This window comes from Spea bombifrons, chromosome 9, assembly GCF_027358695.1.
Source record: "Spea bombifrons isolate aSpeBom1 chromosome 9, aSpeBom1.2.pri, whole genome shotgun sequence".
Taxonomy (NCBI): Eukaryota; Metazoa; Chordata; class Amphibia; order Anura; family Pelobatidae; genus Spea; species Spea bombifrons.
The window spans coordinates 10234901-10251178 of NC_071095.1; the positions used below are offsets into that span (position 1 = coordinate 10234901).

Genomic DNA, 16278 nt, shown 5'->3' on the forward strand with positions numbered 1-16278 from the left:
ACCACTTTAATATTACTATTATTATTATACTTTATTTATAAAGCACCAACAGATTCCACAGCGCTGTACAAGGTAAAAATTTTACAAATAAGGACAAGTACAAAATGACAAGCAATTGAGGAATGGAGGGCCCTGTTCTCACAGGAATTTACATTCTAGGTGGATATGAGGTGAGAAACATGAGGTGAGGACTGTTTGTTGAGAAGCTGTTCGGCTTATCTACCACCCTCTCAGTAAAGTATTGGCTGCATGCAACAAAAAAAACCCACCAAAAATCTGTTTTAAAAACCCGAAATCCCCTTAAATCACACAGCCCTTTCCAGCACAGGACCCGCCACACATGTGCAGCGGCCTCTTTGGCAAATTGGCAGCGGTAGGGTTAACCGCTCCCCGCCCCTTCACCAGCTCCCACCCTGCCCCTCGGCAGGATCAGCTGACTTGCTGGTAGGGGCGGGGTTATTCCAGTGTGGGCTCGGCCAGCGCGCCTTGTGATTGGCCGCTAGTGTTGTCGTCAGCTCCGACTCGCGCACCCGGTGACGCACGCTCGCTCCCGACGTTTTGTTTGCAGAGATAGAGGAATAATTAAAAAAAAAAAAACCACCACAGCTCGGCTCGTGCGCCCGGGACCGGATAGCTTCGCCACACCCCCTGTCACCGGTATCTGAGAGAATTACAACAATCCGTATTACCGGCACCAGGCCGCTCGCCTCACACCGTGTGGATTATACCCGGCTAGGCCTCAGTGTCCGCTTCTTCCCGAACTCGCTTGACAGGGCCCCGGAGCAGTCCCTCCCCCGGCGGGTATGGAGGGATTACAAGTTAACGACAAGAAGAGGTAAGTGCATGCCCCGAGTGCCTTTAATGCCAGCGTGTTACCCTGCGAGGGTATCGGAGCCGTGATTATCGTGCCATAGACTTTGCCCCCACATGACCCTGCACCCCCAAAAGGGGAGCTGACAGCGGGGCAGTTATTATCCATGTAGGACAAGATCAGCGCCCCTTTGCCCAGACTAGTCAGAGTAGGGCATGTAGTAGCTGCCCTCCTGTACCCCCTACCGGAGCGCCAATAGAACTGGCTTTGGGGTGAAGGCCTCACCCCTGCCCTCAATGCCCCACATTAGGGGTTATTATTGCATCTTGGATGCTTCACAATTAACTTTTACCCGAGTTACTGAAAGGGGTGAACCCCAAAAATCAGCACACCCCAAAAATCAGCCCCTTGCCCAGTCCTTTGGTATACCCCCCCTTGGTATATGAACATATATGTCAGCATCTGGGGAGGCTTTAAATTGCCCCAGTGTTACCCCAGCTTATTATGTTTTGCCTCTTTAACCTTCCTGGCCTTACCACGTCGCCATTGTGTGGGGGTTGGGACGGTGGGGAGATGTCTGATTCGGCTCTCCTGTACTTAAGGAGGGGGGGGGGGTGTTAAATGCCAGGGGCAAAGTGGCAGTTTTTGTGGGCAAAGACTCCAGAACATGATGGGCTATTATAATGGTACTAAACTCACATGAACCTGTCAAATATATGCTTGATCCAGATGCTTGCCCCAAGAGCTTGCAGTCTAGTGGTGCGGAAACCAGCATTCAATTGTAAATAAATATTTGCACTTCATATAAATGATAGTGTGTGTGTATATATATATATATATATATATTTATATATATACTGTAATGTATATATGTGTGTTTATATATAATATATATTTTTATGATTGTTTTTTTCTTGGCATGGCACTGGTGCCCAGGTAGAGCTGGTATTGTTTTTCCCCCCGTATTGTGTAATATGTGGTAATCTGCAGTTTCCGTTGTTTCCTGGATTTTGAGAAATAGTAGTTCTGATCATTTTTATTATGCAATCTATAAGCAACAGTCAGCGGGGAGTTTTCTGCCGTTCTCCGGATCAAGGTCAACGATGAGTGTGTTTTTGTCCTTCTGGGTCAGTGTTGTGATACAGCTGTGCGTCTGCGAGCGCGTATTGTGCAAAGTCTATGGCGTGTCAGGAATCGCACCTTAAACGTCTAGGTGCCCTTAACTGTACGTCAACCCAGCCTTTGTTTAGAATAGAATGCGTAATATGAAAAGGTCACCAGAGTTCTTTGGAGGATCGGAAGTTATTTTGTTGTTAAACTGGGTACTTTTGAAAAGTTCTAAACATTTGATGTATATTATATGCATATTTATGCCCACGTAGTGTAGCAGCGCACCCACCACCAATATGCTAACCGGGCTTACTTTAGAATTGGTGTGACTGCATGAACACAGGCATTGGATTTTTTTATTTTTTTTTTTAAAGCTGCTGAATTTTTGGGGCTCACCATAGTCAGACTTTGTTGTTGGCGGATTGGGATCCCTGTACCCTAGTTTATGGCCAGTTGTTGTCCGATGATACATTGTCACACACACACACACACACACACACACTCACTTTCCTATAGTTTATTGCTTTCCCTTTTTCGTTATGATTCACATTTTGCTTTTTTTTTATCCATCTCTTGTTTCTGCAGCAAAAAGTTGCGTCTGATGAATTAGTTTCTGTGAAAGTGATACTTTGTAATGTTTGCGTCTTCATATGCACTTGAATGGCTGCTTGTGACCGGTACATTTATTTTGTGTGTAAGTGCCCAGAGGGGTTCCGTTTGATCCCTTTTGTATATTTGCCCCACTCCCAAGCTATTTGCATTTCGCGGATGTCCTGCTCAGCAGCCCACGTGTTCCAGGGGGTCCTTACGAGCACCTATGCACATAAAGTGCTCCTACATACTTATACATCTGAACAAGAGACCTCTGAGTCCCCAAAGCTTATGTAGCTTTACATGTTTGAGGCTCCCCTGTTGTTTCTGTAATTGATATTGTTTTATACTACTTATTTTGTCCTGTCTACCTATTGTACAGCGCTACGGAATTTCATGGTTAATGTATGGAATCTCTTCATGGGCCTACAGAGGCCCTTTATCATTCCCATCACTCCTGTGTTCCAATGGCCCTTTATCACTCCCATCACTCCTGTGTTCCAATGGCCCTTTATCACTCCCATTACTCCTGTGTCCCAATGGCCCTTTATCACTCCCATCACTCCTGTGTTCCAATGGCCCTTTATCACTCCCATCACTCCTGTGTTCCAATGGCCCTTTATCACTCCCATCACTCCTGTGTTCCAATGGCCCTTTATCACTCCCATCACTCCTGGGTTCCAATGGCCCTTTATCACTCCCATCACTCCTGTGCTCCAATGGCCCTTTATCACTCCCATCACTCCTGTGTTCAAATGGCCCTTTATCACTCCCATCACTCCTGTGTTCCAATGGTTAGAAACCCATTTTGCAATTATGTTAGTCAGAAATGCCCTTGGTTTCCATGGAAACAGCTCAATGACCCCAAACTTTTGAACAGTAGTGTGTGTGTGTGTGTGTATATTAAAAAAAACAAAAAAACATTCCTTTGCATGTGCTGCTGGCTGTGACATTTTCTTCTATGGTTTTTATTTAAGTATAATTATTGTAATTGTTGACCAATTTACTCTCTAACCCCTCGCTAATTTGGGATAATGTGCTGACTATGGCTAAAGTCAACTTTTTTTGTGTTTTTTGTGTTTTTTCTCGACGCCCTATATTTTCCCAAGTTTAGGGAAAGACAAAAGTTACAGTGTTTGAAAGCAGACAAGACGAAGCAGCTGCTTGGCTCTCTGCAGGGGGGGGGGATCGGGACGCTCTTTCTATGTCAAGAAAATAACTTGTTTGTAAAATAACAAAAAAGTGACTTCATATTGTATGTAAAATAATTAAAAAAAATGTTCCAGAAAGAGAATTTATTAAGGTGAAACACAGTTGAATCTGGTGAACGGTTTGCTTGTTTAAAGAATTCCATGGCAACCGTCTTCCAGTATTGTGGCAAAATGTTACCGTGATCCTACAAACGCCTTGGTCTTAGAAGCCAAGTATGTGGCGAACGGGGGTCGCTTTTGGGAAGGGTACGGGGGTCGCTTTTGGGAAGGGAACGGGGGTCGCTTTTGGGAAGGGGGCGGCACTTCTGGTCATTAGGCAATTAGCGGTGGTCTGTGAGAATGAGGTGACAGGTGTCACTGTGTCTTCTGCCGCAGCTCCAGGTGAATGAATGAATAATTAACCCTCATTATTCCGTATATAATACTCAGTTCTCTAACCAGTTATATGTAGAATCTAGAATGTATCTAGAATACAAGCTTCATTTTGGAATCAAATACAGATTTTCGGTAGCGGACATCGTGTCATCAATGAGCTTTCCCACAATAGTGGGGCTGGTGCTCTAGGGGCTCTCGCTGCCCCCCGGAATATACGATTCGGTTGCGGGGCCGCGGGTGGTATTTTATTATGGTTATGAGAATTTTTTTCGTGGTTGGTTTTATGGCTTCTCTTCAGGGTTCGATTTAATATTTGAAAAAGTTTCACTCTTGGTCCACAATCTGAGATCCGCAGGGGCCGAATCTAGAAACGTTCTAATAAATGTTGCAATACAGGCCAGCGTTTCCCAGCCGCTCACAAAACATCTGGCGCCGGGTAGCTGGGATTTCCGCCCCGCGTTCAGCGGCGCCGCTGTGTGCTACCGAGCTCGGTATCGTAGAGTTTGAGCTAATAGCTCGGCACGCTCAATGAGCCGCTTCAATACCGAGTGCTATTTGCTTGAGTTTAGGATTGAGTAGTCATTGAAAGACTATCACGTGGCTGTCATGTAGTTGCCACCGGAGTCTGCTCTCCATCTGACCGACGCTCCCCACCGAGTAAGGTGGCTTTTACGTGGAAGAAAGCTCTACCTAAACATGCGCCGGTTAGCGTGTGTGAGTGCGTTTTGTGCAGCTGCTCCTGCTTTTAGACAGAATGCCTTTTCGTTTACTTGTTTGTGTCGCGGAGGTCACAGTGCGCTTGTCCGGGGACATAAATATTTCTGGGAAATCTTGGAAACCAGTCCACACCAGTCCTTATTTTCTTTTTTTTTTTTTCTTCTCCCATCATGCATTCCTCATATTGCTTCGAGTGTCCCTTGCAGTGATGTTATGACAGCGCTGTCAGCCTTATCTCCTTCCCTACAGCGATCACACCTTCGTATACTTCATGTTTTTTTACTTTTAACCTAGATTTGCACATCCAGCTTTCTCAGCTTTAATGAGCGAGCGACGCCGGGTGCCGTGAACTCCGATGCGTGTTGGAGAGCGGCCAGCGGGGTATAGAAGATACCAAAGGGAGAGAAAAAAAACTTAGAACGCTTACAGAAAAAAAACAAATAAATATAATTTGCCGTTTGCGTGCAGTTCCTCCGACACGTGAAACATTTATGTAAGCTCTGCTCTGATTGGATACTTTGTATAACCTCTCGCTGGACGCATTACAGGAAGACGGCTTCAGCACGGCAAACATTTACTGTACTTTTTTATTTTTGTTGGAATAAATGTGTTATAAACGACCTTTCGGCGCTTGACGCATCTACATTAAAAACATAAAAACTTTATTTTTAGAATTTCTATTTGTTTTTTGTTCATACTATTCAAAGAGTAGAGTTCACAGAAATGTAGAATTTGATGGCAGGCTGTAAAAATTCTCTTCCAAGCCTTAACATGTTTTGCTGTCAACATATAACTCCTACCTCCCATGTGTCCCTTTTTAAGGAGGGTAGGTCCCTGATGCCCCTCTCTCCTCCCCTGATGCCCCTCTCTCCTCCCCCGATGCCCCTTTTTTCTAGGAGTCCAGAATGGTTTTTTCTGGGTATGAGGGTATCGCAGGGTTCTACGGCTCTTCCTTGAGAGTTTCACATTCTGCCCCCCTAGTGGCGGGAAAAACAATTCTGATTTAAACAGAGAGACCTTAAACCGTAATATTCAAATACCCACAATGCTCCTCTTTTCAAACCCCGACATGGTGCTGATATGTGATAATTTAAGCATATAACATGGCAGGTTCTGTCGGATATAGCTTGCTTGTTCCCGTACACTTTTGTTCTTGACTTTTTCTTTTTAAACTCCGAGCTGGCATTTAATAAAAACAACAAATTATTTTAGTTAAGTATCGTTATGCTGCGTAGTCTGAAGTAGCGGAAGGATTTTGGCCAAACGCCCATACCTCGGAGGAAATAAACATCCGTTAATTATTTTCCACCAGTCTGCCTACCGTTTCCCGCGTGGCTTTTATGTTGTCATGTCGAGGGGCACCCAGGGGAGAAACCACAACAGGTACGCTACGCCTTGAAGGAGCAGCCTAGTCCTACTTTAATCTTAAGGGAGCGTATTGGAGTCCGTTTTGCCTGAATCCTAATAAATGCAAGCATTCTTTATTGGTTATTGGAGTTCTTCCATCTCATTTAACTCCTCCCCCGTCTGCTGCCGCTGAAAGCTGGCGGTGTACTTTAGTACGCTTCTCGCACATGCTCAGTAGAAAGCGTATGCTGCTCACTGAACGCTGAGCTCCGATTATTACTATATATATATATATATATACACGCACGCAATTTATAGCAGATTAAAACTACAGGGAGAGGCCACCTTCTGTGACAGCTTCTTGCCTATCGACGAGTAATAGAAACGCATTCAAAGCGTCCAGACTTTCAGGGGCCGTGGCTCTTTAATCCGAGTTCCTTCCGTCATCGGTATACAGGTCGTAAACACTTTTTTTTTTTGCGCGGAAATATACGCCAAACCCTTAATATAACGTTATCGAGTTTTCATTAAGCCAAAACACTTCATTGTCAAGTGTATTTACCAGCCGTTTAGGACGGTGCTGTACAGAGGCTGTAAAGCCGTGCGCTAGTAGTAGCATCGTTCCTTCTAGTACAAAATGAGCTGAAATTATCCCTAAAAGAAAAATGTACCGTTCAAAAAAAATATCTAAACACGTATTAGAAGGCATGATGCGCATGTCACGTTAATCGCTCGTAATTATGTTTCCAGGCTCCGTTTTGAGAACTTGTTTCTAAATCGCTTGTCTTTGTTTGTTTGTTTGTTTGTTTGTTTCTTTTCTGAGCCCGTCGTATTCCCTGTTTAATTCATCGACATTCTGGAGCGATGTCTCTTGGGCTCTTTGCTGTGAGAACATCAACCGGTCTGCGACAGATTTCCTACTCGGTGTCACGCAATCCTGACTGTTATTTCTAAACGACAACAACAGTCGTTTTAAACTTTGGACAAAGGGACAGACTTCCCAGCCCAGTAATGAAGAAAGTTAGGAAAGGGAACTATTATTTTATCTAATGTCTTGGGGGCACTTAGTGCTTTCATGGAGAATAAGGAAAGTTGTGGCTGTAACGTCATTACAAAAGGGTTTCTAACCATCAGTTAGCCTTTTAAACTTAAACTTGGATCAGCGAACACAACGTGCCATTGGAACACAGGAGTGATGGGAGTGATAAAGGGCCATTGGAACACAGGAGTGATGGGAGTGATAAAGGGCCATTGGAACACAGGAGTGATGGGAGTGATAAAGGGCCATTGGAACACAGGAGTGATGGGAGTGATAAAGGGCCATTGGAACGCAGGAGTGATGGGAGTGATAAAGGGCCATTGGAACACAGGAGTGATGGGAGTGATAAAGGGCCATTGGAACCCAGGAGTGATGGGAGTGATAAAGGGCCATTGGAACACAGGAGTGATGGGAGTGATAAAGGGCCATTGGAACACAGGAGTGATGGGAGTGATAAAGGGCCGTTGGAACACAGGAGTGATGGGAGTGATAAAGGGCCATTGGAACACAGGAGTGATGGGAGTGATAAAGGGCCATTGGAACACAGGAGTGATGGGAGTGATAAAGGGCCATTGGAACCCAGGAGTGATGGGAGTGATAAAGGGCCATTGGAACACAGGAGTGATGGGAGTGATAAAGGGCCATTGGAACACAGGAGTGATGGGAGTGATAAAGGGCCGTTGGAACACAGGAGTGATGGGAGTGATAAAGGGCCATTGGAACACAGGAGTGATGGGAGTGATAAAGGGCCATTGGAACACAGGAGTGATGGGAGTGATAAAGGGCCATTGGGACACAGGAGTGATGGGAGTGATAAAGGGCCATTGGAACACAGGAGTGATGGGGAACACAATTAAGGGGAGTAATGAGTTAAAACAAAAAGGTTGCCACATTATTTTTTCCATGTGAAGAAAATGCCAGGAAATGCTATTCATGTCTGAACAATGTGATTTTATTTTTTTTGCCTGCCCTTTCCTTTCTTTCAGGGATGTTACATCAGCCGGCGCTGTTTGTAAAAGCGGTGAACATGTTGGGGTTCACAATCTAGACCTGTTTTATTTTAATAAACGTCAGTTTGAAGTCATGTTTAAATGTGTTATTATTATTATTATTATTATTAGTATTATCTATTTTTATTTATGTTTATGAGACGTAAAAGAATATAAATATCAAAATGTTTCCTTTGGTTCAAAACATAATCCTATAAATGATGGAAAATGATTCTTACGTTTATGTGAATTAGTTTCAGACTTTTAATGACGATGCAAATAATGGGGTTAACAATCCAGTTTTATCTTTATTTGTAATCAAGGAACTCATTAAATGGGACCGGCTCCCTAAGAGGATCCGAGGCTTAGAAGGAGGGGGATTTTATTTTGCTGAGAGGGTGGTGGATAAGTGGAGCAGCCACCCAGCAGAAGTGGTAGAGGCTAGACAGGGCCGGATGGGCCGATCTTCTTATGCGCGATTGGGATGCCTGTGCTTTCCTGGCGTGCGTGCCGCTGAATGTGGGGCGTTTGAAGCGGAGAAAGCGTATATATAGAGCCCCACTCCCAAAATGTTTCCGGATGCGGAGGCTTATCTTTAGCGCGGCTTTACGTGTTTCCGCGGCGTGTTTATTACGACGTGCCGGAAAAATACCAAACCAGATGATTCAGAATCAAAACCGTATATTTTTAATTTGGGTTCTAGTGCCATTTTTGGATAGAATGGTTCTGTTGCCTTGACGACTTCTGTTTGCATCATCAGGCGAGCGCTTTTAGTCCGCAGCACAGAAAGCGAGTGACGCGGCCGGTAATAGAAAGTAATGAAGTTACGGTGTTTACTGTATTCGGGTTTTCGTTCGGGAAATCCCCGAGAGGAAAGAGTTAAAGAGTTTCTCTGCTTTCAGAGTCTTTTAAAAGAAAATCCCAAGCTCGGCATTAACAGGGAAGAAGAAGAAGAGCTATTTAGGGAAAGGGGCGAAGGTCGGTTAATGGTGCGCTTTTCCTGTTGAAGGACAGCGAGTTGTTTCTATAGGTGCTGCGGCAGTATAGGATCCCATACAAATGACCCCCCCCCCCCCCGCGCAGGCGGCATTACCTAAAACGTGGAACTGCTTTCTCTCGTAATCTGTCGCGCTCGCTCGGTTCGCCTCCAACACTCCGGGACACGTAATCAGTGAGAGGTCGTTTAATGGCATTACGCAGATGGCCGCTGCTGAAACGAAAGGGTTAACGTGACTTTAACGCACTCCCGAGGCTTTTCAGAGCGGCGTGATACCAAAACACCCTATAACGTTACGTTTTATAGGAAACGGGTGAATCCATTATAATGCCCCCCCCCCCCGGTGTAGGGTAAATGGCCTTTGGCCCCCGCTGTGTTTGATACGAAGCCCTGTATGCTTATAGTGTCCGATTTTATTTCAGGATCAGCTCGGAGCGGCGGAAGGAGAAATCCCGAGATGCCGCGAGATGTCGGAGGGGTAAAGAGTCCGAGGTTTTTTACGAGCTTTCTCACCAGCTGCCTCTGCCGCACAATGTCAGCTCCCACCTGGACAAGGCGTCCATCATGAGGCTCACCATCAGCTACCTGCGCGTCCGGAGGCTGCTCGAAGCGGGTAAGTCATGCCCGGGGTTGGCGTCGATTGGCAAGACTTCCGATCTGGGGACAAAAACTATAACCGGAGCGAACCCGCGCCTCGTACCAATCGTACGAAGCCAGCAACAGGTCCGTGCTCCGGTGCCAACCATTCCGGGGTTCTGTTTAATGCTTCGCTTAATGACATAATGAACAAAAAAATAGGTTCTAAATAAATGAAAATGACATTTGTATGGTTGATAAATTGCATCGATGATTACTAGAGGCCAAAAAGTGCAAAAGGACATATTAAGCTATTATCAGGATGGGCTGTTTTGGGGGCTTCGGACATCTCCGCGCATGCTCAGACGTGCCTCGCTCTGCAGGTCTGGGGGGACCCACCTGGTTCTTCTCCATCTGAAACTACAAGCCCCATCGTGTGTGATGAAGCATGCAGTTCGAGCGCTGCCCGTCGGCGCCCCCTGCTGTACAGAAATCATTCTTACAGATCCTTGTTCAGTCCTGAGCCATCCCTGTACGGCGTGATTTATTGCCCGTCCTATAAACCTGCGATGGTTCTTTCTCCTAGGAGACCCGGACGGCGAGTCTGACATGGAGAAACAGCTCAATTGTTTCTATCTGAAGGCGTTGGAAGGGTTCGTCTTGGTGCTCACGGAGGAAGGGGATATGATTTACCTGTCCGAAAACGTCAACAAGTGCATGGGGCTGACACAGGTGAGGCAACTCGCCCCCAACTGATCGTAGCCACCGGCGTTACGTGACGGCCGCGCGTGTGTGACGTCTCCGCTTCTCTTTCATTACAGTTTGAGCTGACCGGACACAGCGTGTTTGACTTCACTCACCCCTGCGATCACGAAGAGCTGCGGGAGATGCTCACCCACAGGAACGGTGAGTGGCGTCTGTATTTTTGGGGCTTTTAACTCTGTGATTCCTGTTGAATTGTGCGACACGGGGAAACCAAACCCCGGCACCATCAGATGTGACCTTGGGTGCATTTTTTTTATTTTTTTTTAAATAATTTGCGCCACCTCCAATGTTATTCATCTCCTAATGAGTGTAGCTCGCCTCTCACCACGCACGGTTTTCTTTTTTCGTAGGGGTAAAAAGATTAATATTGATACTTATGTTTCCCTCCTTTAAAGGAGCTACAAAGAAAGGCAAAGAACAAATCACAGAGCGGAGCTTCTTCCTTCGTATGAAGTGCACGCTCACCAGCCGAGGAAGGACAGTGAATATAAAGTCTGCAACTTGGAAGGTAATGTAAGACCCCTGCAGCGGCTCTGCCATTGACTGCGTTCCAAATGGTCCGAGGCTTTGAACAGCGGTTACTAACGATCGTGTCGGTTACTAGAGGATTGTGCTGGGTTTTATTGTGTTTTAATCTTGTTGTTCATGGAAATACCCGCGCATGCATGCATTGGGCTGCTTGGTCCGGTTGAATCACGAAACCATTAAGCAGTCTGAATGTTTCTCGTGTAGGTTCTCCATTGCAGTGGGCACATGCGCGTATACGAGGCTCGCCACAGCCAGACCCATTGCGGCTACAAAAAACCCCCAATGACTTGCATGGTGCTTATCTGCGAACCGATCCCTCACCCGGCCAACATCGAGTTTCCGCTGGACAGCAAGACCTTCCTGAGTCGGCACAGCCTTGATATGAAGTTTTCTTACTGCGATGAAAGGTAGGTTTGGGGGAAATGGTGCAGAAATACTCCTTTTTATAACTTTTTTTTTTTTATTCTTTTAATTTTAGTTAATTCTATGTCCTCTGCTTATTTCGGTCTTGATTTATTCATCAAAAATGAATCAGTCCGGGTAGAGCCTCTTCTGTTGTTTAACTGCAGCTTTCCCCGCGCCCCACTTATTCCTGCTTTCCGTTCCAGGATAACGGAGTTGATGGGATACGAACCGGATGAGCTGATGGGCCGTTCAGTCTACGAGTATTATCACGCCCTGGACTCCGATCACCTGACCAAAGCTCACCATGACAGTAAGTGACGAGGACGCGGAGCGCGTGCAGCGTGCGGATGAAAACACGTTACAGCCAGAAATGTGTGTGTTATATGATCAATGCGTAGCTTGTTATCCTTCAGCCCGTACGATCCATTTCCTCAGGTGTGAAACGCGATTGTGTATTTTAATCAATAAATTACATTCATAAAGCTAGGATAACATTAATATGATGCATTTACGGTGTAAACTAACTCTAAGGAGCCCCTGTTAGGGCATACGGTTCTTTATACGTTTCTCAGTGTGTGTATGTATGTATGTATGTGTGTATGTATGTGTGTGTATCTATCTATCTATATATATAGATATATATATAGATATATATATAGATAGATAGATAGATACATATATAGATAGATACACACATATATATAATTAGTAATGAATGCCTTTCTTCCCCTCCATCACCAGTGTTCGCAAAGGGCCAAGTGACGACCGGCCAGTACAGAATGCTGGCGAAGAAAGGAGGTTACGTCTGGGTCGAGACGCAAGCGACGGTCATCTACAACACAAAGAACTCCCAGCCGCAGTGCGTTGTCTGCGTTAACTACGTCCTCAGGTAAGATCTGATCCGTGATCGGTTTGTATGTTAAAGGTTATATCCGCAGTTTAAAAAAATAAATAAAAAAAAGTAATAAATCCTGATAGATTTCCCCTGACTGCTCAGATGAGCCGACTTTGGGATGATCCATGATATTTAAAGGGATTTTTCATGTAAAAATAAATTAAAATGTTTTACCAAGTAAAGGACACTGTTTTGGTAAATAATTGCAAGAAATATAACTTCTTTTTTTTTTTTTTTTTTTTTTTTTTTTAGTGGCATTGTAGAGAAGGACTTGATCTTGTCCCTGGGCCAGACAGAGAAGACCCCGGCACCACCGGAGTCTGCGGAGATCAAGATGCCTGCGATCTTCACAGAACTAGTCGACGAGACCGATGCCGGCAGCTTATACGAGCAGCTGAAGAAGGAGCCGGAATCCCTGACGTTCCTCGCGCCGGACGCCGGGGATGAAATCATCTCCCTGGATTTTAATTCCTGCGGTACGTGTCTGAAGTGCAGATCGTATCCCGCGGTCGCTCCTTGTCGCTTGCGATGTGCCGCGGCGTGTCCTCGAGTCTCATTATTTTTCTTTCTTCCTTTCTAGATTCTGAGCAGCCCTTTGATGACATTCCCTTGTATAAAGACGTCATGCTGCACTCGCCTAGCAAGCAGCTGGAGAGCATGCCGGTGTCTCCTCTTACAGAGCCCGAAAAACCAAAGCCCCTGCGCACCAACGTGGACCCTGCGTTAAACAGGGAGGTCGTCATAAAAATGGAGCCCACTCCCGAGCGACTGGACCTGTCCTTCGCCATTCCTCAGCTGTCCAAGCCGGCCAGCCCCTCGGACCTGAGCAGCAGTCAGAGCTCCACAGAGGTAGGTGCTGGTCGGGGCCGCCGACCGTTAGGGACTTATTCGCTAAACTCGTTGTCGTCTGGATATGTCGTAGCATTAACCTAACGGTCTCTTTTATCTTCTTCTCTTTCCCTTTAGCCGGGAACCCCCGCGGAGTATTGCTTTGACGTCAACAGCGAGATTGACAAAGAGTTCAAGATGGATTTGGTTGAGAAGCTTTTTGCTATAGATACAGAAGCCAAGACAACGTTTTCCACCCAGGTTTGCGCGTCCCTATTACATTATTTACACGGCTTTCGTTTACAACTCTTGGGTAGAAATGTCCGCCGACTTATCCAGGTTTTTTTTTTGACATAGGGGCATTTATTTGCGTCGGTATCTTTAACAAGGCAGCGGCGATGATGCTTTCTCCTCGAGGGGTTGTGATTTGTGTAAATAGTACATATTTGCCCAAGCTGCTTTGGTTCTGGGTGATCCTGTAAAGCTACCTTCTTGCTTCTGAGAGACCACCGTTAAAGCCCGTGCCATCTCTCCGTTTGTCTTCTAGGAGACAGACTATGACCTCGAAATGTTAGCGCCTTACATCCCGATGGATGACGACTTCCAGCTGCGGACCTTTGATCAGCTCCCTTCTCTGGAAAGCGACATGATCCACGTGCAGCCCATGGGAAGCTTGACCAACCTGTTCCAGCATTCTCAGACGCCACACGTCGGCGATTTCAAGCCACTGACCGCGGAATCGATGAATGATATGAGGTCTATCCTCGTCCAGTCGCCTTCCCCGCTAATGAAGGACTCCGCCAGTGCCCCTGGATCCCCGTATAACGCAAACCGGAGCCGCACCAGCTCTCCGGTGAGAGCAGACAAGTCAAACGCAGACAAGGCAGAGCGGTCTCGTCCGGGGACCCCCACCCTACCGACTCTCTTACACAAAAGGTACGCACCCTCCGATAAACTATACGATGAGAGTCCCTAAGTCGCTGGCTAAATGGCTGCAAAATGTGACGCTCGTTGGACGACCTCAAAAAGTAATGTTTTTGTTTGTAGGCATGGGCTTTTAGATGAAGAATTGAGCCCAAAAATGATCGCTTTACACAACGTCCAGAGAAAACGTAAAATGGAGAACGACGGCTCTCTGTTTCAGGCGGTGGGAATTGTAAGTTAAAGAAACGAACCGTTTCCTTCAGCAACGCACAAATAATTAGAGGGATGGAGCCCAGAGGCATCGCTCTGGGATCTGGGTACCCCTTATCCAAAATGCTTTGGACCTCAAGTATGTCGGATAAGGGATCGGTCTCCTCGCCTCTGTCCGCTCCGTTGTTTAGGCCTCTCCTCGCTGTCCCGGAATCGCTTCTGGGACAGCGAGGAAGAGGGGGCATTAGAGACAATCCTAATCTAGATAACACACCTCTGTCAAAGCTTACTGAGAAAAGCACATGATTTAAATATTAACTGCTCTTTATTTATGTATTTTTACAAGATCTGTTTAAAAGGAATGAAGCTAATTACGAAAAAAGTTTAAAAAAAGTTTTATAATCTGTTTCTAGGGTAAAAAGCAAAAAAAAATCTTTGTTTCACCCGTAATCCCGTTTTTCAGTCGGAAGATATTTCTCGGCACGTTTTCCAGCAGAAGTGAAGGTTTATTTATTTATTTTTTATCTGTATTTAGGGATCGTTATTCCAGAGCAGCGTGGATCCTGCGCAGAGTTCTCCACTCCTGTGGAAGCGAGTAAAAGGTTCTGATTCCGGCTCGGAGAGACCAAGTGGAGCAGAGCAGAGAACCCTCCTTTTATTGTCAACAGGTAAGCGACGCCGACACTGTATCAAACAAGCTCTTCTGGGATATCCTCGGAACCTCAGAAGCTGAAGCCCTGCTGCAGCAGCTGCCCTCCTCTTGCATGAGATTTAGCTGAGGGGGGGGGTAGGGAGTTTCTGCAGAATCCTCCCCATGCATAAAATGTAAACGGGCCACGCGTCTATCGTATGCATCAAAGTGCGCTGATTAGAATGTCCCTTTTTAAATACGTTTTTTTAGTAATTTCAAAGAAAACTTTGTAGCGTTTCTGATTTTCCTTCTCTCCTCTGGACTCCGCAGATATGGGGTTACTCGGCCGATCCGTAGGGGGCACCCGGCTTCCGCAGCTCACCGGCTACGACTGCGAAGTGAACGCCCCTATCCAAGGAAACCGGAACCTTCTACAGGGCGAGGAGTTACTAAAAGCCCTGGATCAAGCCAACTGATCCCCTGCGTTTGATCTCCTCCGTTTGGACTCTGCTGAATCTCCATCACCCAAAGCAGCATATTTATATATTTTTTTTTCACCCCAATATTCAAAGCCAGTCTGCAATCCCGCGATCCTTCAGTTGGCGCCATCGCAAACTCGTCCTTCCTTTCCTGCATCTCTTTGTCCTGTTTTTTTTTGTTACAAATCAAAAAAAAAAAAAAAGAAAATGTTGCGACTTCATATATTCAAATACTTAATATCAATAAGTTAACAAACACAGATTGAAAACGTGCACCTTCTGGGTTTTTTATTATTATTATTATTTTATTTTTCTTTTTAAACTCTTCTTTCTTCACCAAAAACTCCCTTTTTCCCGCCATAAAAAATGTAGCCAATAGAAACGCTCGTAGCTCATGATTACGTTGTACTTTTTATGCACAATAAAACCGCGATGCTTTCCCGGCGGGGCGGCGTTGTAGTCACAATCATACGATATATATTTTCTTAATAAAACAAACAAAAAAAAATACCAGCAGTTATCCATGCAATATATTATGCATTTTTAAAACTAGTTTCTAATAATTTTTTGTTTTGCAGGGAGGGGGGATTTAGGGGGGGGTCTTTTTAATTGTATTTCAAATCGTGTAAGGCCTGGATTGTGTTGTCGGCCGTATTGCGACATTAACCTGTTAGTGGCTGCAGCAGAGATTTTTTATTATTATTATTAACACCTTAGCATTATGATATATATATAAAAATATATATTTTTTGTTTTTAAGGTGGATATGGACTGGAATGATAGCAGACTCGTTTAGCGAGACAATCCCTCTTAGGAAGGGAGACCGTTTAACGTTCGTGGACCGCGTAAC

The 16278-nt window shown here is 45.4% G+C and overlaps 1 protein-coding gene across 1 annotated transcript; it reads left to right on the forward strand.

Annotated features, from left to right (window-relative positions):
* Nucleotides 1–449: 449 nt before the first annotated feature.
* Nucleotides 450–16010, forward strand: HIF1A (hypoxia inducible factor 1 subunit alpha). Its single transcript, XM_053474831.1, has 15 exons — nucleotides 450–835; nucleotides 9610–9800; nucleotides 10350–10495; nucleotides 10585–10669; nucleotides 10924–11036; nucleotides 11261–11463; nucleotides 11665–11771; nucleotides 12203–12350; nucleotides 12609–12832; nucleotides 12937–13205; nucleotides 13323–13445; nucleotides 13732–14120; nucleotides 14232–14340; nucleotides 14854–14986; nucleotides 15280–16010. Exons 1-15 carry the CDS (start codon nucleotides 804–806, stop codon nucleotides 15423–15425), a joined length of 2418 nt encoding a protein of 805 aa, XP_053330806.1. The 5' UTR covers nucleotides 450–803; the 3' UTR covers nucleotides 15426–16010.
* The last annotated feature ends 268 nt before the right edge of the window (nucleotides 16011–16278 follow it).

Bases quoted from the DNA above. Each gene is read 5' to 3' on its own strand.
- HIF1A (XM_053474831.1), top strand. From the start codon at position 804: ATGGAGGGATTACAAGTTAACGACAAGAAGAG. The intron at 10,670-10,923 runs GTGAGTGGCGTC...CCTCCTTTAAAG, and splicing joins GATGCTCACCCACAGGAACG to GAGCTACAAAGAAAGGCAAA. The intron at 12,833-12,936 runs GTACGTGTCTGA...CTTCCTTTCTAG, and splicing joins CCTGGATTTTAATTCCTGCG to ATTCTGAGCAGCCCTTTGAT.